General features: G+C 42.9%; 1 protein-coding gene across 2 annotated transcripts; it reads left to right on the top strand.

The window, feature by feature from the left end:
* Positions 1 to 217: 217 nt before the first annotated feature.
* LOC139539768 (SUMO-activating enzyme subunit 2-like) lies at positions 218 to 24,802 on the top strand. 2 transcript variants are annotated; one of them, XM_071343046.1, is made up of 17 exons: positions 218 to 613; positions 1,152 to 1,235; positions 1,872 to 1,942; positions 2,029 to 2,093; positions 2,226 to 2,326; positions 2,450 to 2,571; positions 7,519 to 7,586; positions 7,734 to 7,855; positions 7,986 to 8,085; positions 10,827 to 10,975; positions 11,116 to 11,209; positions 11,777 to 11,889; positions 12,158 to 12,313; positions 12,595 to 12,691; positions 23,477 to 23,582; positions 23,691 to 23,830; positions 24,050 to 24,802. In XM_071343046.1, the coding sequence occupies exons 1-17, from the start codon at positions 473 to 475 to the stop codon at positions 24,253 to 24,255; spliced, it is 1,935 nt and encodes a 644-aa protein (XP_071199147.1). In that variant the 5' UTR covers positions 218 to 472; the 3' UTR covers positions 24,256 to 24,802. The 2 variants fall into 2 exon arrangements, with proteins under 2 accessions (XP_071199147.1, XP_071199148.1); XM_071343047.1 differs by lacking the exon at positions 218 to 613 and adding an exon at positions 637 to 745.
* The last annotated feature ends 537 nt before the right edge of the window (positions 24,803 to 25,339 follow it).

Below are 25,339 nucleotides of genomic sequence, written 5' to 3'. Positions count from 1 at the left end.
TACCACCACTCAAAGCAATAAACTAGTTTTATGTCAGTGATACTCTGGCTCTCAATAAGTTTCATGACTACTTTTTTTTTTTTAGCTTGACTGGATGTTTTTGTCAATCTGAATGGAATTAATTTGCCACTGCACTATCTTGAACTAGCTATATCATCAAAACTGGTATCCACAATATCTTCCCACCCACATAGTGAGAAAGGCAGCAACAAAGCCTATTTTGGTCATGGTTTTGGTGTGCAGTTCAGCACTGTACTGTCAGAGAAGGAAACTCAACGAACTCAACTCAAAAGCCTAAACCTCGCCTCTCCAGAAGGCGGCACTGTAGGCATAGTGTTTGAGCAGTCTTTGTGTGCGTATGTCGAAGGGCCCCCTTATCGGAGTGAGGAGGTGGTGCCTGCTGCTAGCTAGCCACATAGCTAGCTCCTCTCTCTTCTGGTCTACTGCAGTTTCTGTCTTTTTCTGATCAACAATGGTACAACTAGTGGGGTCTCTCCGAAAAGAGCTCGCTGATTCCTTATCCGCTTGCCGGGTGCTGGTGGTCGGAGCTGGAGGAATTGGTTGCGAGCTCTTGAAAAATCTTGTACTCACCGGCTTCAAAAATATAGAAGTGGTAAGTCGTGCAGGGGGCGGACATTTGCTGGGTCTTTGTGCAGCTACAGGCTGATGTGTGAAAGGCCTAGCATGCTAACTAGTCTGAAATAAGTGTATATATTAGAACATTTTCATATGGACCTGGCTATATGTAAGTGGTGGAGTTAGCAATGTAGTTATATAGCTAGTTAGTTACATGCATGTATATAAAGACAACATTTAGGCCACTTCGTCCATAATTTCAATTGCGCGCCATGTTGTCCCGACCTCTTTGTGGTCTGCTAACGTTAGCTAGACAATGCTAAGCTGTCCATACCGGTATGCTTGAAGGCTAATTACTTAGCTGCTAGCAATGCCGGTGATTTGTGATAAGCAATGTAAACTACAATGCAGCTAGCTAGATATATAATAACGGTAGGTAGGTAGCTAACACTACACTTTGTAGCAGTCTTTCATACCACGGTCAACTTTTTTGTGAACCAGTCTTGATCTTATTAATTGCATTTTTTGTATCAGTAATTGTGTTTTAACTTCGATTTGCTGTGTCTCTTTTATAGATTGATCTGGACACTATTGATGTGAGCAACCTGAACAGACAGTTCCTGTTCCAGAAAAAACATGTGGGGAAGTCCAAGGCTCAGGTAGGGCACAGATGCTTTGTTGTTCTTTCACAAACATGAGATCACTTGGTCGTGCATTCTAAAATACACTGAGTTTACAAAACATTAGGAACACCTTCCTAATATTGAGTTGCACCCCCTTTTGCCCTGAGGCTGTTCAGCCTCAATTCGCCAGGGCATGGACTCTAGAAGGTGTCAAGCGTTCCACAGGGATGCAGGACCTTGTTGACTCCAGTGCTTTCCACAGTTGTGTCAAGTTGGCTGGATGTCCTTTGGGTTGTGGACCATTATTGATATACACGGGAAACTGTTGTGTGAAAAACCTGTCAGTGTTGCAGTTCTTGACACACTCAAACAGGTGCGCCTGGCACCTACAACCATACCCAATTCAAAGGCACTTAAATCTTTTTTCTTGCCCATTCACTCTCTGAATGGCACACATACACAATTCATGTCTCAAGGCTTAAAGATCTTTCAGTCACCTGTCTCTTCCTCTTCATCTACACTAATTTGAAGTGGATTAAACAAGTGACATCAATAAGGGATCATATCTTTCACCTGGAAAGAGTAGGTGTTCCTAATGTTTTGTACACTCAGTGTATCCTGTACACAATCTAAATACTATTTGTGAACTTACGGCTGCTGTCTGTCTTGCAGGTGGCCAAAGAGAGTGTGCTGCAATTCTGTCCCACTGCCAACATTACAGCCTATCATGACAGCATCATGAAGTAAGTCAACTAGTGTTGTGAGTTACCGGTGTGAGAACTTAATGTCCTTGATCCTGTTTAATGTTTGGTATGTTTGTCTTTCACAGCCCAGAGTACAATGTGGAATTCTTCAGGAACTTCATGCTTGTCATGAATGCTTTGGACAATCGAGGTAGAGTAATATCTACTTCCCCCTAACTACACCCTCTTTCCCTACCCCTAGTCTGTCCGTAGAGTATGTTTGGTATCTTTTCCCTGTTGTGGTCCTGGTCTTACCGCCAGCTGAATCTTTTCTTCCTTGCAGCGGCTCGTAACCATGTGAACAGGATGTGTCTTGCAGCTGACATTCCCCTTATTGAGAGTGGCACAGCTGGCTACCTTGGGCAGGTGACTGTTATTAAGAAGGTAAGACACGGATGAAAACAACCTGTGGATGCCGATTAGATGCATGGTCATGTTCAGTGCAGTAAAAATTCATTAGATACAGAGTGTAATAATCACCTCCCTCCTTGCTTTCCCACACTATAGGGTCTTACTGAGTGTTATGAGTGCCAGCCCAAACCCACACAGAAAACCTTCCCTGGTTGTACCATTCGCAACACCCCCTCTGAGCCTATACACTGCATTGTGTGGGCCAAGTACCTGTTCAAGTAAGTGTTGTTGATGTGCTTTTTTAATTTATTTAATTTAAATCACCTTTATTTAACCAGGTAGGCCAGTTGAGAACAAGTTCTCATTTACAACTGCGACCCGGCCAAGATAAAGCAAAGCAGTGCGACAAACAACAGAGTTACACATTGAATAAACAAACGTACAGTCAATAACACAATAGCAAATTCTGTATACAGTATCTGCAAATGAGGTAAGGCAATAAATAGGCCAATAGTGGCGAAGTAATTACAATTTAGCAATTTACACTGGAGTGATATATGTGCAGATTTGCAAGTAGAAATACTGGTGTGCAAAAGAGCAGAAAAACAAATATGGGGATGAGGTAGGTAGGTGGTTGGATGGGCTGTTTACAGATGGGCTGTGTACAGCTGCAGCGATCGGTAAGCTGCTCTGACAGCTGACACTTAAAGTTAGTGAGGAAGATATAAATCTCCAGCTTCAGTGATTTTTGCAATTCGTTCCAGTCATTGGCAGTAGAGAACTGGAAGGAAAGGCGGCCAAAGAGGTGTTGGCTTTGGGGATGATCAGTGAAATATACCTGCTGGAGCGCGTGCTACGGGTGGGTGTTGCTATGGTGACCAGTGAGCTGAGATAAGGCGGGGCTTTACCTAGCAAAGACTTATAAATGACCTGGAGCCAGTGGGTTTGGCAACGAATATGTAGTGACGGCCAGCCAATAAGAGCATACAGGTTGCAGTGGTGGGTAGTATATGGGGCTTTGGTGACAAAAAGGATGGCACTGTGATAGACTGCATCCAATTTGCTGAGTAGAGTGTTGGAGGCTATTTTGTAAATGACATCATCGAGGATCGGTAGGATAGTCAGTTTTACGAGGGTATGTTTGGAAGCATCTTTGTTGCGGAATAGGAAGCCGATTCTAGATTTAACTTTGGATTGGAGATGCTGTAAACTTTACAGTCTAGCCAGACACCTAGGTATTTATAGTTGTCCACATATTCTAAGTCAGAACCGTCTAGAGTAGTGATGCTGGGTGAGCGGGTGCGGCCAGCGATCGTTGAAGAGCATGCATTTCATTTTACTAGCATTTAAGAGCAGTTGGAGGCCACGGAAGGAGAGTTGTATGGCATGGAAGTTTTGTTTGGAGGTTACTTAACACAGTGTCCAAAGAAGGGCCAGAAGTATACAGATCAATCACCCGCAGCAAGAGCGACATCATTGATCTATACAGAGAAAAGAGTCGGTCTGAGAATTGAACCCTGTGGCACCCCCATAGAGACTGCCAGAGGTCCGGACAACAGGCCCTCCAATTTGACACACTGAACTCTATCTGAGAAGTAGTTGGTGAACCAGATGAGGCAGTCATTAGAGAAACCAAGGCTGTTGAGTCTGCCGATAAGAATGTGGTGATTAACAGAGTCGAAAGCCTTGGCCAGGTCGATGAAGACGGCTGCACAGTACTGTCTTTTATCGATGGCGGTTATGATATCGTTTAGGACCTTCAGCGTGGCTGAGGTGCACCCGTGACCAGCTCGGAAACTAGATTGCATAGCGGAGAAGGTACTGTGGGATTTGAAATGGTCGGTGATCTGTTTGTTCACTTGGCTTTCGAAGACTTCAGAAAGGCAGGGCAGGATGGATTTAGGTATGTAATAGTTTGGTTCTAGAGTGTCTCCCCCTTTGAAGAGGGGATGACTGCGGCCGCTTTCCAATCTTTAGGAATCTCAGACGATACGAAAGAGTTGTTGGAACAGACTAGTAATAGGGGTTGCAACAATGGCGGCAGAAAATTTTAGGAAGAGAGGGTCCAGACTGTCTAACCTAGCTGATTTGTAGGGATCCAGATTTTGCCGCTCTTTCAGAACATCAGCTGTCTGGATTTGGGTAAAGGAGAAGGGGGGCTTGGGCCAGTTGCTGCGGGGGGTGCAGAGCTGTTGGCCGGGGTTGGGGTAGCCAGGTGGAAAGCATGGCCAGCCGTAGAGAAATGCTTATTGAAATTCTCAATTATCGTGGATTTATCAGTGGTGACCGTGTTTCCTAGTCTCAGTGCAGTGGGCAGCTGGGAGGAGGTACTCTTATTCCCCATGGACTTTACAGTGCCCCAAAACTTTTTGGACTTAGTACTGCAGGATGCAAATTTCTGTTTGCTTTCCTAACTGACTGTGTGTATTGGTCCCTGACTTCCCTGAAACGTTACATATCGCGGGGACTATTCGAAGCTACTGCAGTACGCCACAGGGTGTTTTTGTGCTGGTCAAGGGCAGTCAAGCCTGGAGTGAACCAAGGGCTATATCTGTTCTTAGTTTTAAAAAAATTGAAAGGGGCATGCTTATTTAAGATGGTGAGGAAAGCACTTTTAAAGAACAACCAGGCATCTTCTACTGACGGGACAAGGTCAATATCCTTCCAGGATACCTGGGCCAGGTCGATTAGAAAAGCCTGCTCGCAGAAGTGTTTTAGGGAGCGTTTGACAGTAATAAAGGGTGGTCGTTTGACCGCGGACCCATAACGGATGCAGGCAATGAGGCAGTGATTGCTGAGATCCTGGTTGAAGACAGCAGAGGTGTATTTAGAAGGCAAGTTGGTCAGGATGATATCTATAAGGGTGCCAATGTTTACGGATTTGGGGTTGTACCTGGTAGGTTCCTTGATAATTTGTGTGAGATTGAGGGCATCTAGCTTAGATTGTAGGACGGTCGGGGTGTTAAGCATATCCCAATTTAGGTCACCTAGCAGTACGAACTCTGACGATAGATGGGGTGCAATCGATTCACATATGGTGTCCAGGGCACAGCTGGGAGCTGAGGGCGGTCTATAACAAGCGGCAACAGTGAGGCACTTATTTCTGGAGAGATGGTCTTTAAAAGTAGAAACTCAAACTGTTTGGGCATAGACCTGGATAGTATGACCGAACTATGCAGGCTATCTCTACAGTAGATTGCAATTCCGCCCACTTTAGCAGTTCTGTCTTGAAAATGTTGTAATTGGGGATGGAAATTTCAGATTTTTTTGGTGGCCTTCCTAAGCCAAGATTCAGAAACGGCTAGGACATCAGGGTTGGCGGAGTGTGCTAAAGCAGTGAATAAAGCAAACTTAGGGAAGAGGCTTCTGATGTTAACATGCATGAACCCAAGGCTTTACGGTTGCAGAAGTCAGCAAATGAGAGCACCTGGGGACACACAGGGCCTGGGTTAACCTCTACATCACCAGAGGAGGAGTAGGATGAGGGTATGGCTAAAAGCTATAAGAACTGGTCATCTTGTGCTTTGGGAACAGAGAATAAAAGGAGCAGATTTCTGGGCGTGGTAGGATAGATTCAGGGCATAGTGTACAGACGGGTAGGGTGAGAGTACAGTGGGGGTGAACCTAGGCATTGAGTGATGATTAGAGGCGCCAGTTAGGCTAGGTGTGGTCTCTGCATGTGTGGGGGGTGGGACAAGGGGGCTATCTGAGGGCATGTTGAGCAGGACTAGGGGCTCCGCAGTAAAATAAAACAATGAGAGCTGTCCTAAACAGTATACAAGGCATATTGACATTAGAGAAAGGCATAAAGCAATCACAGGTGTTGATTGGGAGAGCTAAGACAACAAAGGTGAGAGTACAGTGGGAGTGAACATAGGCATTGAGTGATGATTAGAGGCGCCAGTTAGGCTAGGTGTGGTCTCTGCATGTGTGGGGGGTGGGACAAGGGGGCTATCTGAGGGCATGTTGAGCAGGACTAGGGGCTCCGCAGTAAAATAAAACAATGAGAGCTGTCCTAAACAGTATACAAGGCATATTGACATTAGAGAAAGGCATAAAGCAATCACAGGTGTTGATTGGGAGAGCTAAGACAACAAAGGTGAGACAACAATGGGTAAACAGCTAGGACAACAACAACAGGTAAAGGGCGATGAATGGGCAGAGAGGGTCAGTTAGCTACACACAGGGCCTGAGTTCGAGGCTGGGGCCGACAGATAAACAAAATTAAGTACCGTGTTAATGAACAGTCCAGCAGGCATCAGCTGTGTAGCCGAGTGATCATAGGGTCCAATGAGCAGCAATAGATGAAACAGGGAGCCGTTCGGTAGTCGATTACTATGCTTGGCGAGTGGGAGACACGGCGTTCAGGAAGCTAGCGGGCCGGGGCTAGCAGATGGATCATCACCAACATCCATGACGCAGAGGCCGGGTGAGAGCACATCGGCCGAATTACGTCAGCAGACCAGTTGTGATGGATCGGCGGGGCTCCATGTCGACAAAGGGTCCAGGCCAATTGACAAGAGAGGTATTGTAGTTGGTGTACTTCGTTTGCTAGCCGGGAGATGGGCCTAGCTTGAGGCTAACTGGTGCATGCTTCTGGACAAGGGCGTTAGCCACAATAGCCACTCGGTAGCAACTAGCTAGCTGCGAAGATCCGGTGTAATGGTCCAGAGCTTGCGTCAGGAATCCGGGGATGTAATTGGGGGAAAGCAGTCCGATATGCTCAGGGCTGATATTGCGCTGTGCAGACTGGCACGTATTATCCGGGCTAAAGCGTCTGGAGTCTGAGCTAAAGGTAAAGACCGCTAGCGGTGGCTAACAATGACTAAATAGCTAGTAGCTAATTAGCTGGCTAGCTGCTGATGGGGGTTCCAGTTATAAGGTCTAAAAAAATAGCAGATCCGTACCACCTTGTGTGAGGCGGGTTGCAGGAAGGTATATTTAATTCGAAATTGGAAAAAAGAGATTGAAATGTATAAAAAAAAAACAGAAAAAGACTGAATATTTAAATGGGACGAAAACAAACACGTCTTACTGCTGCGCCATCATGGAAGATAACTTTTATGTATCTCACTAGTTGTAAACCAATGAGGAATAGGTCATGATTGTTATCTTCATCCTTAGGTGAGTGTTGGTATTGCTTGCAGAGATATGTTTTATTGCTGGGAGGTTGAGATTAAGCCCATGATAATGACAATCCAGTTTTATTTTAATCTCCACCTCAGCCAGCTCTTTGGAGAGGAGGATGCAGATCAGGAGGTGTCCCCTGACACAGCTGACCCAGAGCTTTCATGTGAGTAGAGCGCAACACTAGAGAATTCTAATACTGCCACCTCCCTGCCCTCCATAGACCAGAGGGGTGAGATGCACTGACACGTATGCAGTAAAAGGCTGCTGTGTACACTGGTTTTCATTGAGGTCTCTTGTCTCCTATTCTCAGGGAACCCTGCAGACACTGAAGCCCGGGCCACAGCATCTGATCAGGATGGAGACATCAAGCGGGTGTCCACCAAGGACTGGGCACGATCCACAGGCTACGACGCAGTCAAACTCTTCAACAAGGTAGGCTTTAGTGTGAACAAGCCATTACTAAAGGACTGCTTAAGTGAAAGTGTCCCCTCGTCTTGTTGTCAACAAGCTTATTAGCCCCTCGACTTTGGCTAATAGCCATTTGATTTGTGTGGTCCTCCAGCTTTTCAAAGATGACATACAGTACCTCCTGACCATGGACAAGCTGTGGAAGAAGAGGAAAGCGCCACTCCCTCTGGATTGGCTTGAGATTCAGAAACTTGGTAAGATATTAGCATCCTACACTGAACAAAAAATATAAACGCATTGTGTATTATGTCAGTCCCATGTTTCATGAGCAAAAATAAAAGCTTATTTCTCTCAAATTTTGTGCACAAATTTGTTTAAATCCCTGTTAGTGAGAATTTCTCCTTTGCCAAGATAATCCATTCACCTGACAGGTGTGGCATATCAAGAAGCTGATTAAACAGCATGATCATTACACAGGTGCACCTTGGGCTAGGAACAATAAAAGGCCTCTCTAAAATTTGCAGTTTTATCACACAATGCCACAGAAGTCTCAAGTTGAGGGATTATGCAATCGGCATACTGACTGAAGGAATGCCCACCAGCTCTGTTGCCAGAGATTTTAATGTTCATTTCTCTACCATAAGCCGCCTCCAACGTTGTTTTAGATAATTTGGCAGTACGTCCAACTGGCCTCACAACTGCAGACCACGTGCATGGCGTCGTGTGGGAGAGCGATATGCAGATGTTAAGAGTGCCCTACGGTGGGGTTATGGTATGGACAGGCATAAGCTACAGACAACGAACACAATTGCATTTTATCAATGGCAATTTGAATGCACAGAGATACCGTGATGAGGTCCTGAGGCCCATTGTCGTGCCATTCCTCAGCCGCCATCATGTTATGTTTCAGCATATAATGCACTAACCATGACGAAAATATCTGTACACAATTCCTGGAAGCTGAAAATGTCCCAGTTTTTCCATGGCCTGCATACTCACCAGACAGGTCACTCATTGAGTATGTTTGGTATGCTCTGGATTAGAGGTTGGCCGATTTATGATTTTTCAACGCCGATACCAATTATTGGAGGACCAAAAAAAGCCGATACCAATTTAAATCGGCCAATAAAAAATAAATAAAATAAAAATAGATTTGTAATAATGACAATTACAACAATTGTGAATGAACAATGAACGCTTTTATTTTAACTTAGATTTTATTTATGTATTATATTATTTCGTCTCAAATAATGAAACATGCTCAATTTGGTTTAAATAATGCAAAAACACAGTGTTGGAGAAGAAAGTAAAAATGCAATATGTGCCATGTAAAAAAGCTAACGTTTAAGTTCCTTGCTCAGAACATGAGAACATATGAAAGCTGGTGGTTCAATATTCCCAGTTCTTCAATTTTCCCAGTTAAGAAGTTTTAGGTTGTAGTTATTGTAGGAATTATAGGACTATTTCTCTCTCTACCATTTGTATTTCATATACCTTTGACTATTGGATGTTCTAATAGGCACTTTAGTATTTCCAGCCTAATCTCAGGAGTTGATCGGCTTGAAGTCATAAACAGCGCTGTGATGCAAGCATTGCTAAGAGCTGCTGGCAAATGCATTAAAGTTTCAATGAATGCTTACGAGCCTGCTGCCGCCTACCATCGCTCAGTCAGACTGCTCTATATCAAATCATAGACTTAATTATAATATAATAAACACAGAAATACGAGCCGTTGGTCATTAATGTGGTCAAATCCGGAAACTGTCATTTCGTAAACAAAACGTTTATTCTCTCAGTGAAATACGGAACCGTTCCGTATTTTATCAAACGGGCAGCGACCCTAAGTCTAAATATTGCTGTTACATTGCACAACCTTCAATGTTATGTCATAATTATGTAATATTCTGGCAAATTAGTTCAGAGTTCGCAACAAGCCAAGCGGCCCAAACTGTTGCTTTTAACCTGACTCTGCGTGCAATGAACGCAAGAGAAGTGACACAATTTCCCTACTTAATATTGCCTGCTAACATGAATTTATTTTAACTAAATATGCAGGTTTAAAAAAATATATACTTGTGTATTGATTTTAAGAAAGGCATTGATGTTTATGGTTAGGTATATTCGTGCAACGATTGTGCTTTTTTTCATGAATGCGCTTTTGTTAAATCATCACCCGTTTGGCGAAGTAGGCTGTGATTCGATGATAAATTAACAGGCACCGCATTGATTATATGCAATGCAGGACAAACTAGTTAACCTTGTAATATCATCAACCATGTGTAGTTAACTAGTGATTATGTTAAGATTGATTGTTTTTTATACGATAAGTTTAATGCTAGCTAGCAACTTACCTTGGCTCCTTGCTGCACTCGCGTAACAGTTGGTCAGCCTGCCACGCAGTTTCCTCGTGGATTGCAATGTAATCGGCATCCAAAAATGCAGATTACCGATTGTTATGAAAACTTGAAATTGGCCATGCCGATTAATCGGTCGACTTCTACGCTGGATTGACGTGTACGACAGCGTTTTCCAGTTCCCGCCAATATCCAGCAACTAAGCACAACCATTGAAGTGGAGTGGGACCACATTCCACAGGCCACAATCAACAGCTTAATCAACTCTATGCGAAGGAGATGTGTCGCACTGTATGAGGCAAATGGTGGTCACACTAGATACTGACTGGTTTTCTGACCGAAGCCCCTACTTACATTTTATTTCTTTTAACAGGTATCTGTGACCAAAAGATGCATGTCTGTATTCCCAGTCATGTGAAATCCATAGATTAGGGCCTAATTCATTTATTTCAAATTACCGATTTCCTTATATGAACTGTAACTCAGTAAAATCTTAGAAATGGTTGAGTTTATATTTTTGTTCAGTATATATTATATTGCTCCAAGCTGCTGGAGAGTGCAGTGGACCAATTTGATTTAGATTTTTGTTGTGGTGGTTTAGTTTTGTCATTGTCTTTCTCTCTCCTCTGGTTGTGTGATAGCGTGTCCCCAGGAGGTGACTGGGACGGGACTGAAGGACCAGCAGGTGTTGGGTGTGGCAGGTTACTCCCAGCTCTTCTCCCGCAGCGTGGAAACTCTGCGCTCCATGCTGGCTGACAAAGGGGATGGAGCAGAACTTGTGTGGGACAAGGTGAGGACCTAATAATGGGACATTGCAGAATCAACACTGCCCCACTGGAACAAAATATTTTGGTGGAGATAGAAAATAGACCTGGGAAGATTATGCTCTTTTGGCATTGCATTTGAGTAACATTATCCTCCTGTTGCTAGGATGACCCTCCAGCGATGGACTTTGTGACAGCAGCCGCCAACTTGCGCATGCATATCTTTAGCATGAACATGAAGAGCCGTTTTGATATCAAGTGTGGGTATTTTGGGTGAAAGATGTCGAGCTTTTAAGTTCTTATTGTGACAATTTATTATTGATACAGATTCATACAATTGATTTTACTTTCTTGCTTTAAAGTTCCAATGCTGCTGTTTTTATCTCAATATCTAATAATAATTGCTTAACAATTAAGTACCTTACTGTGATTGTTTGTTTTTAATTAAAATGGTAATTTTCTCAAGCAAGAATATGGCTAGGACTGTATGGGAGGGGTCTGAGTGGGCAGGGAGAAACTGAAAACTATATGTTATTGGTTGAGAGGTTTGGAACTCTTTGTTATTGGTCTGTTAACTAATGTACCACTTGATGTCACACAAGGCAGGCCAAAACTCCATCCCACAAACAGGCAGAAATTTTAGGCAGTCTTTTCAAACAGCTCTTACACTAAAAAGAGCATGATCATTTTCATAATTTCACAGTATTATTCCACCCCCATATTGTGGAAATGTATATAAATCATGTTTTTGACTGCACTGGGCATTTCTATGTTTCTAAGTATGATACCTATTAAGGTGTTTTGATTTTGTAAATTGTTCCTTGCAGCCATGGCAGGGAACATCATCCCAGCAATCGCCACAACCAATGCAGTCATTGCTGGCCTCATTGTGCTGGAGGCTCTGAAGATCCTGTCTGGAGATGTGGAGCAGTGTCGCACGGTGAGAAATCAGGAGTGATCCCTTCTACTCTTAGAGGGTGGTACTCTACCTTTAATCATGTGCCCCTAGTCTGCACACTCGGGGAAGCTTTGTCAGTATGAATGGGGCACTATTTTCAAAATGCAGCATATCACTTACTTGGCCCAGCATTTCATTCACTAATAGTAGCCATGATGGTTGTAAATAATTTAATAGCAGATTATGGGTGTTTGGTGTATGCCTACTGTGCTCTGAAACATTTTCCAATTTTCCTTCCTGTATGGCTTAGATCTTCCTGAACAAGCAGCCTAACCCCAGGAAAAAGCTGCTTGTTCCATGTGCTTTGGACCCACCCAGTGCCAACTGTTATGTGTGTGCCAGCAAGCCAGAGGTTACAGTCAAACTGAATGTGCACAAAACTCTTGTGCTGGCCCTTCAAGACAAGGTAATGTATGCCTCTGCCTCCTGTATGCGTGTGACCATGCTTGCAATCAGACTGATAAAGACAGACAAACACACAGACTGGTACGGACGTTGTTGGCCAGTGAAGACATTTTTGACCATAGAGGCAGAGATGAAGCCAGATGGATATTGACTGCTTAGAAAGTTGCATGTTGATCTATACAACATCAATCTGGTTTGCTTGTTTGTTGCAACCACCACAACACAGTGAAAAGTGATCAGCATATCTATGTATTCCGCTAAAGATTCTTGTTTCTTTGTTAGATATTAAAGGAGAAGTTTGGGATGGTGGCGCCAGATGTGCAGATCGAGGATGGGAAAGGGACAATCCTCATCTCCTCTGAGGAGGGTGAAACTGAAGGTATAAGACAATCACAGAATAATATGAGACTGTTCCCAAGGAGACCAGTAGAGGATGCCAACCTGTTCCCATGGTGACTGCAGGCCTTGAAATTAACATTTTTAGCCACTTTACAAATAAAATACATTACTATCTTTTTTTACCCTCGAGAATCAGACAAAAAAGGTAGGCTAGCCTATTAGCTTCTTTGCATAGTCAAGCCTACACTTTGCCTCTTTAAGGCTCTCCTGAAAGATGGTTGGCCACCCTTCGTAGCCTATAAAATAATGCAACATTACAAGTACAACCAAATACTTTTTTGGTTTATAAAATAATTTCCTCCAGGGCTTGAAATTAAGGGTGTCCCGTTGTCCCTGGGACGATAAACAATGTCTACGGTTCAAAATACAACCACTGCACATATTATTTAGAAAAAATCAAATCACATTTTATTGGTCACATAGACTTATTTAGCTGATGTTATTGCGGGAGTAGCGAAATCCGAAAAGCAATGAGTTCGATGCAACAGATCAGACCGTTTAGCTTTAAATGTTGATAAAGTTTTATTTCTTCATATTATAAGCTCAACAATGTGCTCATGGCTGTAGGCTACGTACAAATGTTCCAAAATGCAATTAGCGGGAAAACACTCGCTTTTAAGTTAGTTTTAACAGTGGTCAAGTAGGCTACTGTGGCTATTTGATCATAATGTAGTCCTAACAGAGTAGCCTACCATCAAAAACAATGAAGAAAATGCATCCAATAACATTTTAACATGGAAATAGCTGTTCTATCATTCAGCCTACAGTAGCAGCCAATGTGTTGTGTTCAATGTAGGTCTACATTGAGACTTTTGAAAAAAACATTAACCAGGGCTCCCGAGTGGCGCAGCGGTCTAAGGCACTGCATCTCAGTGCAAAAGTTAAATAAAGGTTCAATAAAAAATTTAGAAACTGTTTATCCACGTGTCCTTCAGACAAGGTGACTGAACATGTTGTTTGATGCAAGAAACCACTTTACAATATAAAATGCATCATTATTCCCATACCATTATTACAGTGAATCAGACAAATTATTCTACCCTCTGCCTATTGGCCACTTAGCTTATTCAAGCCTGTCTCAAAATACGTTGCCCCTTTAAGACAAAAAAAAGCTCTTTACCTGACTGACGTTTCAAAGGTGTCTTGAAATGCACACATTTGTGCTCTTGTAGGGAATCAGTCACTCCCCCATTGCTGACTACAAATGATCTATAACTGGGCTAATAACTCACTAACTAGCAAAGGATATGAACAAATGTACACACGTCCCTACATGAAGCTCTTGCTTTGATCTCAAAACAAGTGCATCTTGTGACGGCCCTGAATATTTCTGAACCGTCTCAGTGCTTCTCCTTCTAATAGGGTGCTTCCCCTTTAATTCCCCATTAAATAGCCAGCATCAGCTGCGCAAAGGTGAAGTTGTGATTGAGACATGAATGAGGATGTGTGCAACCCTCAGTTCATGAAGCTTCGCTATTCCGTTTGTTTTGTTGCCTTAAAGTGTGTTTTGTAGCCTTAAAGCGAGTTTACCCAGGATTGGATCCACTCTGTGCGTCTGTGGACTACACCTCTCCGTTGTTCAAAGTGGCCTTTTCTCTGCTGGAGATATGTTGGCGGATTGGATTATATGACTGACCGACTGACTACAACTTTTTGTACACGGTATTTCATTTGTTTTGGGGTGATGTATACTGTGATTTATGTAGTTGTGAGGACGTATTAGTCTTTGATTAGTCTTTGATACGCTTTATAGTTCTGTTGCAAAATAAGTGTTATTTTGAGTGTATGAATAATACTGGGTTTACGCTACGGACAAACGTTGCGTGACTAAGGTCACTTGAGTCCCTGAACTTATTTACCGGGCTGGACTCTTTATGCCCGAGGTACAGGACATTTCTAAATGAACAAGAGCGCATTATTTGTTATATTGTTGTGGGTGTGATCATTTATGTTGTTAATACAACCACGCAAAAGAATACACTTGTTTGAAGTTCTTTCCAATGTTTTAAGGGTTTATGAAAAGTATATTTCCATCCTGACTTTTACATAAGTCCTTTGTATTGGTGTGACTTGACGGACCAGATGGGACTCATTCTCTCCCAAACCAAAAGGAGAAACCAATGTTTTCTCTGGTAGGCACAACCTACCTGGCACTCCTATAAATAACCTCAAGTCAAAACTGTTACAATCTACTCTCGACTGCTGATGCTGCAAAAAGTCCAGTTCAAAGTGAATGGCACAGATCTATATATGACAATGGTCTAATCCTGAATGCTGATTGGTTAAAACAGAATTCCCAGCCGGTGTCTATTCCACAAGTTACCACCGTCATACCAATCTATGACGTTAAAAGATCCTATTTACTTTGTTCCATCTGACTGCGCAATCCACTGTCTCATCAGCCCAGCCAGGCACTTTATAAACTTGATCTCCACTATAAAAAGCATATAAACATTAACTGACATTTCTTTTAGACTAACATTTTAGTTTTCAACAGAGGAGATTTGTATTAATCTTGCTGTCTGTCTCTCCGACATTTGCAACATTATCTCAATATTGAAATTCTATCTTCAGCATTCCCATAGTAATGAACGTGTCGGGACGAGACAGTCAGGCAGCGTTTCTCAGCCAGTTGAAATCATGAATCAGCTGGCATAATTTGTTTGTATTTATACAAAGAAATGTCACTAGAAAACAGCTTAAACAAATGCAAATGAGGATAAGAACATTGCCAGCCAGTATGGCAATGGAACATTTATAACGAACGACTGAGTCGTGTCCATAGATACAGAACAAAATGACTGAATGACTTGGTCGCGTCTCTAGCAACCGAACCAATAGAACGAACGACCAGCCGGCTTGGGTAGCAACCCTAGATTTGTGTCGGGACTATATCTTTTGGAAGGATGAAATGGTATGAATAAATAAATCAAAACCTTTTCAATTAAAATATGGCAATCATTATTTGAATATGTTGGTAACCCGTTTGTATAAAAGTGATAATGCCCTCGAAGCCGGTGTTTGAGCTGCAGTAGGCAGCCAGAGAATAGCAGAGAAGCCGGTGTTTGAGTTGCAGTAGGCAGCCAGAGAATAGCAGAGAAGCCGGTGATTGAGCTGCAGTAGGCAGCCAGAGAATAGCAGAAAAGCCGGTGTTTGAAGGATATATTGGCACGGGTGTTAGGCCCGAGACGGCCAAACCATGCCAATATATCCTCCAAACACCGGCTTCTCTGCTATTCTCGCTGCCTACTGCAGCTCTGATTTGGTTACGATGCACTGGTCTGTGTAGTGCTGCCTGCGTCGTGCCTGTCATGCAATAGACTCCTACTCAGATGCATTCTGCCTACAAAAAATGTCTTATAGTTTCTTTTGTTTCGGTATGTTGCATTGAAAGTGGCTAATATTGTGTAGATTCCGTCACAATTCCCACAGTAAAGGGAAACGTTGATAGTGTTAACTAATGAGGAAAACTCTAGAAAGTTGAGTGAAATTCAATCTCGTGCTTCTCTGTGTGCACTGATATTTCGTCTGCTTGACAGTCCCGGGGGGAGCACATGCGCAGCTTAGAGGGAACATTTCTCTCCAATCTTGTGATCATTTGTTCTGAACGAACCGTGCCTCGAGTATTTTGACAGAATCCAGGCTTTTGTACGTTAATGTTAATTATCCTTCATTATATTTGTCAAACATGACTGCCGTTTAGCCTATATGTTATTAAAAGTTTGGCAAAAATTTCTGGCGCCTCATGTCAGCGTCGATTTGGACATAATATGAGGCTGTAGCCAATATGCATAGCACCTACACTTTGACATGTAGGCTTTTATTTATGTACATGAAAGATTATAATATTGGCCCTCTTATCCAATTCCGATCGGAGTAATTGTTTTATATTGTTATGTGTGCTTTGACAATTACATTTTTTGGGGACTTAAATCTTACTTTATTTGATTTTTTCTTGTCCCGGACAAAAGGACAAGCGTTGTCAAGCTATGGACTGTATATTGTACTAGGGTTGGACGATGTCAACATTTGTCCTATTGCGATTATGTACTCGTAAAACATTGTGATATACGATGGTATTGCCCCCTATTGGCCCTACATTTAGAGAGAGAAAAACAAATAAAATAAACAGTTGGGCTACAACTGGACAATTCAGGATGAGATGTTGTTGAAAGCCTGGGCAGAGGCAAACATCTTCTTATATTCCTTTCTGGTGGAGCTTCAGCGTGGAACAGATTTCTATGAGTGTGTGTGACGCTCACATGACGTAGCAAAGTAACAGTCAACTGATGTGGAACAGTCTGTAGTGAGTTAGGTTATAAATCATGGGCTGGAGAGAAGCAAAGTCTACCATCAGAACTTGATAATTGCTTTGTCTCGTCCTCTCTAAATATTGTTTGTTCAATCTCTCAAAGCTGTGGCTGAGAATAGCCTATGTCTAGGTGTATTGACTCCGATTTCATTCTTGTATTTGAAAGCGGCAACGTTAAGACAACACCAACAGGCTATTATAATATTTGGGGATAAGGCTACTGTTTATAATTTTTACTTTTCTTGTAGCTTCTTTAATGTCTAGTAGGAATATAAACTCAGAAAAAAAAGAAACATCCCTTTTTCAGGACCCTGTCTTTCAAAGATAATTCGTAAAAATCCAAATAAATTCACAGATCTTCATTGTGAAGGGATTAAACAATGTTTCCCATGCTTGTTCAATGAACCATAAACAATGAATGAACATGCACCTCTGGAACGGTCGTTAAGACACTAACAGCTTACAGATGGTAGGCAATTAAGGCCACAGTTATGAAAACTTAGGACACTAAAGAGGCCTTTCTACTGACTGAAAAACACTAAAGGAAAGATGCCCAGTGTCCCTGCTCATCTGTGTGAACGTGCCTTAGGCATGCTGCAAGGAGGCATGAGGACTGCAGATGTGGCCCGGGCAATAAATTGCCATGTCCGTACTGTGAGACTCCTAAGACAGCGCTACAGGGAGACGGAACGGACAGCTGATCGTCCTCGCAGTGGCAGACCACGTAACAACACCTGCACAGGATCGGTACATCCGAACATCCTGTACCTGTCCCGCAGGTGTGATGGCAACAACAACTACCTGAGTTACACCAGGAACGCACAATCCCTCCATCAGTGCTCTGACTGTCCACAATAGGCTGAGAGAGGCTGGACTGAGGGCTTGTAGGCCTGTTGTAAGGCAGATCCTCACCAGACATCACCGGCAACAACGTCGCCTATGGGCACAAACCCACCGTCGCTGGACCAGATAGGACTGGCAAAAAGTGCTCTTCACTGACGAGTCGCGGTTTTGTCTCACCGGGGGTGATGGTAGGATTTGTGTTTATCGTCGAAGGAATGAGCGTTACACCGAGGCCTGTACTCTGGAGCGGGATCGATTTGGAGGTGGAGGGTCCGTCATGGTCTGGGGCGGTGTGTCACAGCATCATTGGACTGAGCTTGTTGTCATTGCAGGCAATCTCAACGCTGTGCGTTACAAGGAAGACATCCTCCCTCATGTGGTACCCTTCCTCGCAGGCTCATCCTGACATGACCCTCCAGCATGACAATGCCACCAGCCATACTGCTCGTTCTGTGCGTGATTTCCTGCAAGACAGGAATGTCAGTGTTCTGCCATGGCCAGCAAAGAGCCCGGCTCTCAATCCCATTGAGCACGTCTGGGACCTGTTGGATTGAGTGTGAGGGCTAGTGCCATTCCCCCCAGAAATGTCCGGGAACTTGCAGGTGCCTTGGTGGAAGAGTGGGGTAACATCTCAAAGCAAGAACTGGCAAATCTGGTGCAGTCCATGAGGAGGAGATGCACTGCAGTACTTAATGCAGCTGGTGGCCACACCAGATACTGACTGTTACTTTTGATTTTGACCACCCCTCCCCCCTTTTGTTTAGGGACACATTATAAAATTTATGTTAGTCACATGTCTGTGGAACTTCTTCAGTTTATGTCTCAGTTGTTGAATCTTATGTTCATACAAATATGTACACATGTTAAGTTAGCTGAAAATAAACGCAGTTGACAGTGAGAGGACGTTTCTTTTTTTGCTGAGTTTAGGTTATTGGCCATTTGGTTTTCCAGACTCACATGGAGGGATTTATATCATAATAAGCTTAAACTTGTCATTACATTTTTCTATAGGCTATTGATGTTTGTTCTCTCATTATTAGTCCCCTGGCTACTTTAAGTTTTTAGGCTATTCAAACTACTTTTTGTGATGTAACTTAGCTAGCATTCAGCATTCATTGTTTGATCAGGAGAACGGCATGCATGCATAAAACGATGAAAGCATAGCCTAGCCCAAAGTCATATTCATAGCCTATCGAATGGAGAGAGAGAAGGGAATATAGCTTACGTTTTTTTAAACGCCTAGCCACAAGATAGTTAAGGACTGTCCGTTATTTACAGTGCCTTCAGAAAGTATTCATACACCTTGACTTATTCTACATTTTGGTGTTACAGCCTAAATACAAAATTGATTAAATGTTTTTTTAAATCTCACCCATCTACACACAATACCCCATAGTGACAAAGTGAAAACATGTCTTTAGACATTTCTACACATTGAAAATGAAATACAGAAATCTTATTTACATTGGTATTCACACCCCTTTGCCATGTCACTCCAAATGAGGTCAAGGGCATCCAATTTCTGTTGATCATCCTTGAGATGCCAATACAGCTTAATTGGAGTCCATCTGTGGCCAATTAAATTGTGTGGACATGATTTAGAAAGAAGCACACCTGTCTATATAAGGTCACACAGTTTGACATTCCTGCAGTCAACATGCCCATTGCACGCTCCCTCAACTTGAGACATCTGTGTCATTGTGTTGTGACAAAACTGTACATTTTAGAGTTGCCTTTTATTGTCCCCAGCACAAGATGCATCATGCTTGATATTGATCAATCATATTGATCATGCTGTTTAATCGACTTATTGATATGTCAGGTGGATGGATAATCTTGGCAAAGGAGAAATGCTCACTAACAGGGATGTAAACAAATTTATGCACAACATTTTAGAGAAATAAGCTTTTTGTGCGCATGGGATCTTTTTATTTTTTTTGCTCATGAAAGATGGGACCAACACTTAATGTTGCGTTTCATATTTTTGTTCAATATATTTGGCCTGAATGCAAAGCGCCGCCTGGGGAGAACTAGGCCACAGCTCATCACCCGCCAAACATAACCCCTACCGTGAAGCATGGTGGTTGCAGCATCATGCTATGGGGATGCTTTTCAGCGGTAAGAACTGTGAGACTGGTAAGGATAGAAGGAACATTAATGGAGCGAAATACAGGCAAATCCTAGATGAGAACCTGCTTCAGAGTGCAAACGACCTTCGGTTGGGGCAAATGAGCCCAAGCATACAGCCAAAGCAACGCTGGAATGGCATCAGAACAAGAATGTGAAAGTCCTTGAGTGGTCCAGCCGAAACCCAGACTTGAATCCCATTGAAAGTTTGTGGAAAGACTTGAAGAATGCTGTTCACCGGAAGAATGGGAGAAAATCCCCTAATTCAGATGTGCATAGCTGATACAGACATACCCAAGACGACTCAAAGCTGTAATCACCGCCAAAGGTGGTCCTGCAAAATATAGACTCAGGGGTGTGACTACTATGTAATAGAGATATTTAATTTTCAATAGATTTGCTAACATTTCTAAAAACATGTTTTCACCTTGTCATTATGGGGTATTATGTATAGATGGGTGAGAGGGAAAAAATCTATTTCATCAATTTTGAATTCGGCCTGTAACACGTACTGCATTGAATAGCCCCCGCGATATGCAACTTTTCAGGTAAGTTAGGAACCAATATACACAGGTAGGAAAGCAAAGGCTAGCTTTTTCAAACAGAAATTTGCATCCTGTAACACTAACTACAAAAAGTTCTGGGACACTGTAAAGTCCATGGAGAATAAGAGCACCTCCTCCCAGCTGCCCACTGCACTGAGGCTAGGAAACACTGTCACCACCGATAAATCCGCGATAATTGAGAATTTCAATAAGCATTTTTCTACGGCTGGCCATGCTTTCCACCTGGCTACCCCTACTCCGGTCAACAGCCGGAGTAGGAGTAGCCTGCACTCTGAAGCAGGTTCTCATCCACCCCTCACTGGAACTTGCCCAAGCCTCCCCCATTTCTCCTTCACCCAAATACAGATAGCTGATGTTCTGAAAGAGCTGCAAAATCTGGACCCCTCCAAATCCGCAGGGCTGGACAATCTGGACCCTCTCTTCCTAAAATGATCTGCTGAAATTGTTGCAACCCCTATTACTAGCTTGTTCAACCTCGTATCATCTGAGATCCCCAAAGATTGGAAAGCTGCCGCGGTCATCCCCCTATTCAAAGGGGGAGACACTCTAGACCCAAACTGCTACAGACCTATATCTATCCTCCCCTGTCTTTCTAAGGTCTTCGAAAACCAAGTTAACAAACAGATCACCGACCATTGCGAATCCCACCGTACCTTCTCCGCTATGCAATCTGGTTTCCAAGCTGGTCATGGGTGCACCTCAGCCACGCTCAAGGTCCTAAACGACATCATAACCGCCATCGATTAAAGACAGTATTGTGCAGCTGTATCCATTGACCTGTCCAAGGCTTTCGACTCTCAATCACCAAATTCTTATCGGCAGACTCAACAGCCTTGGTTTCTCAAATGACTGCCTCGCCTGGTTCACCAACTACTTCTCTGATAGAGTTCAGTGTGTCAAATTGGAGGGCCTGTTGTCCGGACCTCTGGCAGTCTCTATGGGGGTGCCACAGGGTTCAATCCTTGGGCCGACTCTTTTCTCTGTATACATCAATGATGTCGCTCTTGCTGCGGGTGATTGTCTGATCCACCTCTACGCAGACGACACCATTCTGTATACTTCTGGCCCTTCTTTGGACACTGTGTTAAGTAACCTCCAAACAAGCTTCCATGCCATACAACTCTCCTTCTCTGGCCTCCAACTGCTCTTAAATGCAAGCAAAACTAAATGCATGTTCTTCAACTGATCGCTGCCCACACCTACCCACCCGTCCAGCATCACCACCCTGGACGGTTCTGACTTAGGTATTTGTAGTTGTCCACATATTCTAGGTGTCTGGTTAGACTAAACTCTCCTTCCAGACTCACATTAAGCATCTCCAATCCAAAATTAAATCTAGAATCGGCTTCCTATTTCGGAACAAAGCATCCTTCACTCATGCTACTAAACATAACCTCGTAGAACTGACTATCCTACCGATCCTTGACTTCGGTGATGTCATTTACAAAATAACCTCCATCACAGTGCCATCCGTTTTGTCACCAAAGCCCCATGTACTACCCACCACTGCGACCTGTATGCTCTCGTTGGCTGGCCCTCGCTTCATATCCGTCGCCAAACCCACTGGCTCCAGGTCATCTGTAAGTCGTTGCTAGGTAAAGCCCCGCCTTATCTCAGCTCACTGGTCACCATAGCAGCACCCACCCGCAGCACACGCTCCAACAGGTATATTTCACTGGTCACCCGCAAAACCAATTCCTCCTTCGGCCGCCTTTCCTTACAGTTCTCTGCTGCCAATGACTGGAACGAACTGCAAAAATCACTGAAGCTGGAGACTCGTATCTCCCTCACTAGCTTTAAGCACCAGCTGTCAGAGCAGCTCATAGATCACTGCACCTGTACATAGCCAATCAGTAAATAGTCCATCCAACTACCTCATCATCATATTGTTATTTATTTGATTTATTTTGCTCCTTTGCACCCCAGTACCGCTACTTGCACACTGATCTTCTGCACATCTATCACCCCAGTGTTCAATTTGCCATACTGTAATAATTTTGCCACTATGGCCTATTTATTGCCTCACCCCCCTTATCCTACCTCATTTGCACACACTGTATATAGACTTTCTCTATTGTATTATTGACTGTATGTTTGTTTATTCCATGTGTAACTCTGTAACTCTGCTGTTGTTTGTGTCGTACTGCTTTGCTTTATCTTGGCCAGGTCGCAGTTGTAAATGAGAACTTGTTCTTAACTAGCCTACCTGGTTAAATAAAGGTGAAATAAATTAAATTAAAACGCAACAAAATGTGGAATAAGTCAAGCGGTATGAATACTTTCTGAAGGCACTGTATAATATAAAAATTGGTTTAGGCCCTAAGGCCCAAGCATCCGACAGAGGGGGGAGAGACAATATTTTCTGAATGGCCAATTTGCACTGCTTTGGTGTACTACTCTGCTCTGTCTCGCCTACATTCCTCTTGCGTTCTGTATAACATATTTATTGAAACAGGCCAGCCTTTATTAATATGAAGCCTTTCATAAAACAAGATTATAGCAAATAGGAATAGACAAATTACTTGGAATGTCACTGAGCTGCCCTGCCCGACTCTGTTATTTATTGCGCGGTGCTAGTCAAGTTCAAATAGGCTAAACCAGGGGTCTCCAACCCTGTTCCTGGAGAGCTACTGTCCTTTTCTCTCCAACCCCAGTTGTAACTAACCTGGTTCAGGTTATCAACCAAGTATTACGGTTGCTGTAAAAACCTACAGAACGGTAACTCCCGAAACAGCGTTGGAGACCCCTGGGCAAAAACGTTGTCTGTCACATCACAATGTTGTCACCATTGGCAATGGCTGTCGATCATCGTCGATAGACGATACTATCATAATATCGCTAAACCCTATATTGTACTCAACGGTATACTCTTATCAGGTATACATATTTATTATCATGCACCATTCTCTTCTTATAGCAAACAACAGCAAGTTTCTGTCTGACTTTGGGATACGACATGGTAGCCGTCTGCAAGTGGATGACTTTCTGCAGGATTACACACTCCTGGTTAACGTGATTCACTGGTAAGAGAGGATGTATTTCTCTGTGTGCTGTATATGTCTTTGCATTTGCATGACTAATGCAAATTTGTTTCCCTAATGTAAATGTATTTCTGCGCTTGTCTGGAAAAGTGAGGACTTGGAGAAGGATGTGGAGTTTGAGGTGGTGGGTGACGCCCCTGACAAGGCCCCAACCCCACCCAGCGCACAAGAGGACAAGAATGTTGCCAACGGCAACAAAGACTCTGCAGAACCGTCCACCTCTTCCAAAGGTGAGCAAAACTGACATTGACTACAGAGATACTGTTTTAGACGGTCTAATAATCAAAATCCTGGTCATAAGTCACCTGTCCTGTCCTTTAAACCATTTTGTTTATAGTACTGAGAATCATGTGCAGCTATGTTTATTTTGTAACTGAACGTAAACTCTAAAATGGTACATGTCAATCGTCTCTCGTCTGACTTTCTCTTGCTTTCCTTTCTCCTCTTAGCCCCTGCTGAGCAGGATGATGTTCTGATAGTTGATTCGGACGAGGAGGAGCCGTCCTCCAGCACTATGGATGTCCGCATGGAGTCAGGAGGCCACAAGAGGAAGCTCCATGATGCTGAGACAGGCGAGGCTTCAGCCAAGCGCCAACGCCTGGATCAGCCTTCGGCTGCCGATGAGGACGATGATGACATCATTGCACTAGACTAGTATGTCTCTCCTGGCCCCTCCCCTCTTCAGAAGGATGAAACTCTGTGTTTGTGTTTTCATACGCTGTTCCTCTTACCAAACATGTGTAAATATAAATGTACAAAAACTGTTAAGTGTGCCAGTTTTTTTATTTTGGTCCATCACAGATTGATAAAATACTTTTAGCTTTTTGTATTTTTTATAATGTATTTGTCATGTCACGGTTTGTAGGGAGACTGAAAGAAACATTTAATAGCAAATGTTTTTTCAGCGTATTTCATCCAGTAAACTTACACCTCCATTGAAGGAATGGGGGAAAAAAGTTATCAAACCCAATCATTTCTTTGAGTCAAGCATTGATTGAATTTTCTTTGTAATTGTTAACCATTGACCACTTGCAGGGTGAGTTGCTTTGTCACAGCTGGTTAAAAAAGAAATTGTACTGGAGTTTGTTACTTTATTTATAAATCTTTCATGTGGTTTATAGTTAGAGCCATCATATCCAGGCCTCAACCTCCTTTTGGACCAAATAGATAACGACACAATAAACACTTACACATCTAATGACCCCAAACTTGTTTTCTTAAGCTTTAGCATACACATTATTACTGGTATACAGTATTTGTTTGGAACATCAGTACTTTGGCTTGTTTTTACTGGACACACCATCAAATTTCAATTTGCTAACTTATTTGTGGTGCTTTTTGGGGGAGGGGACTATAAAGCCCTTTCATTGCTTGGTTTTGGTTTGACAATAAATTATCTGTTTTTGCCACAGTTGTCTTCTAAAGGGTTCAGACTGAGAAAATGCCTCATAGCAATTACAAGTTTGCCTAAAGAGCGAATGAGTTTCATAACATCCCTTTAACGTTTATCTTCCAACGTTCTGGGACTGAAGGAAAAACATTTTTCAGAGCAAATATTTTGAAATTGAAGGTGTGCGTAGGGATTATAGTCCAAAAGAGTCATCTCAGCCCTGTCAGTAATTGGAGTACACAAGAAAAGCCATAACATAAGCATGTTTACAATAAACATGACATTCCTAAGGAGCTTTAGCTGAACATATTCTCAGTCCCATGTTTGTACAACATTTGCAAGACTTCCA

The sequence above is a fragment of the Salvelinus alpinus genome, chromosome 15 (genome assembly GCF_045679555.1).
Source record: "Salvelinus alpinus chromosome 15, SLU_Salpinus.1, whole genome shotgun sequence".
NCBI classification, from domain to species: domain Eukaryota; kingdom Metazoa; phylum Chordata; class Actinopteri; order Salmoniformes; family Salmonidae; genus Salvelinus; species Salvelinus alpinus.
Note: the sequence above shows the minus strand (reverse complement) of the source record. Positions and strands in the feature narration are given on the sequence as shown.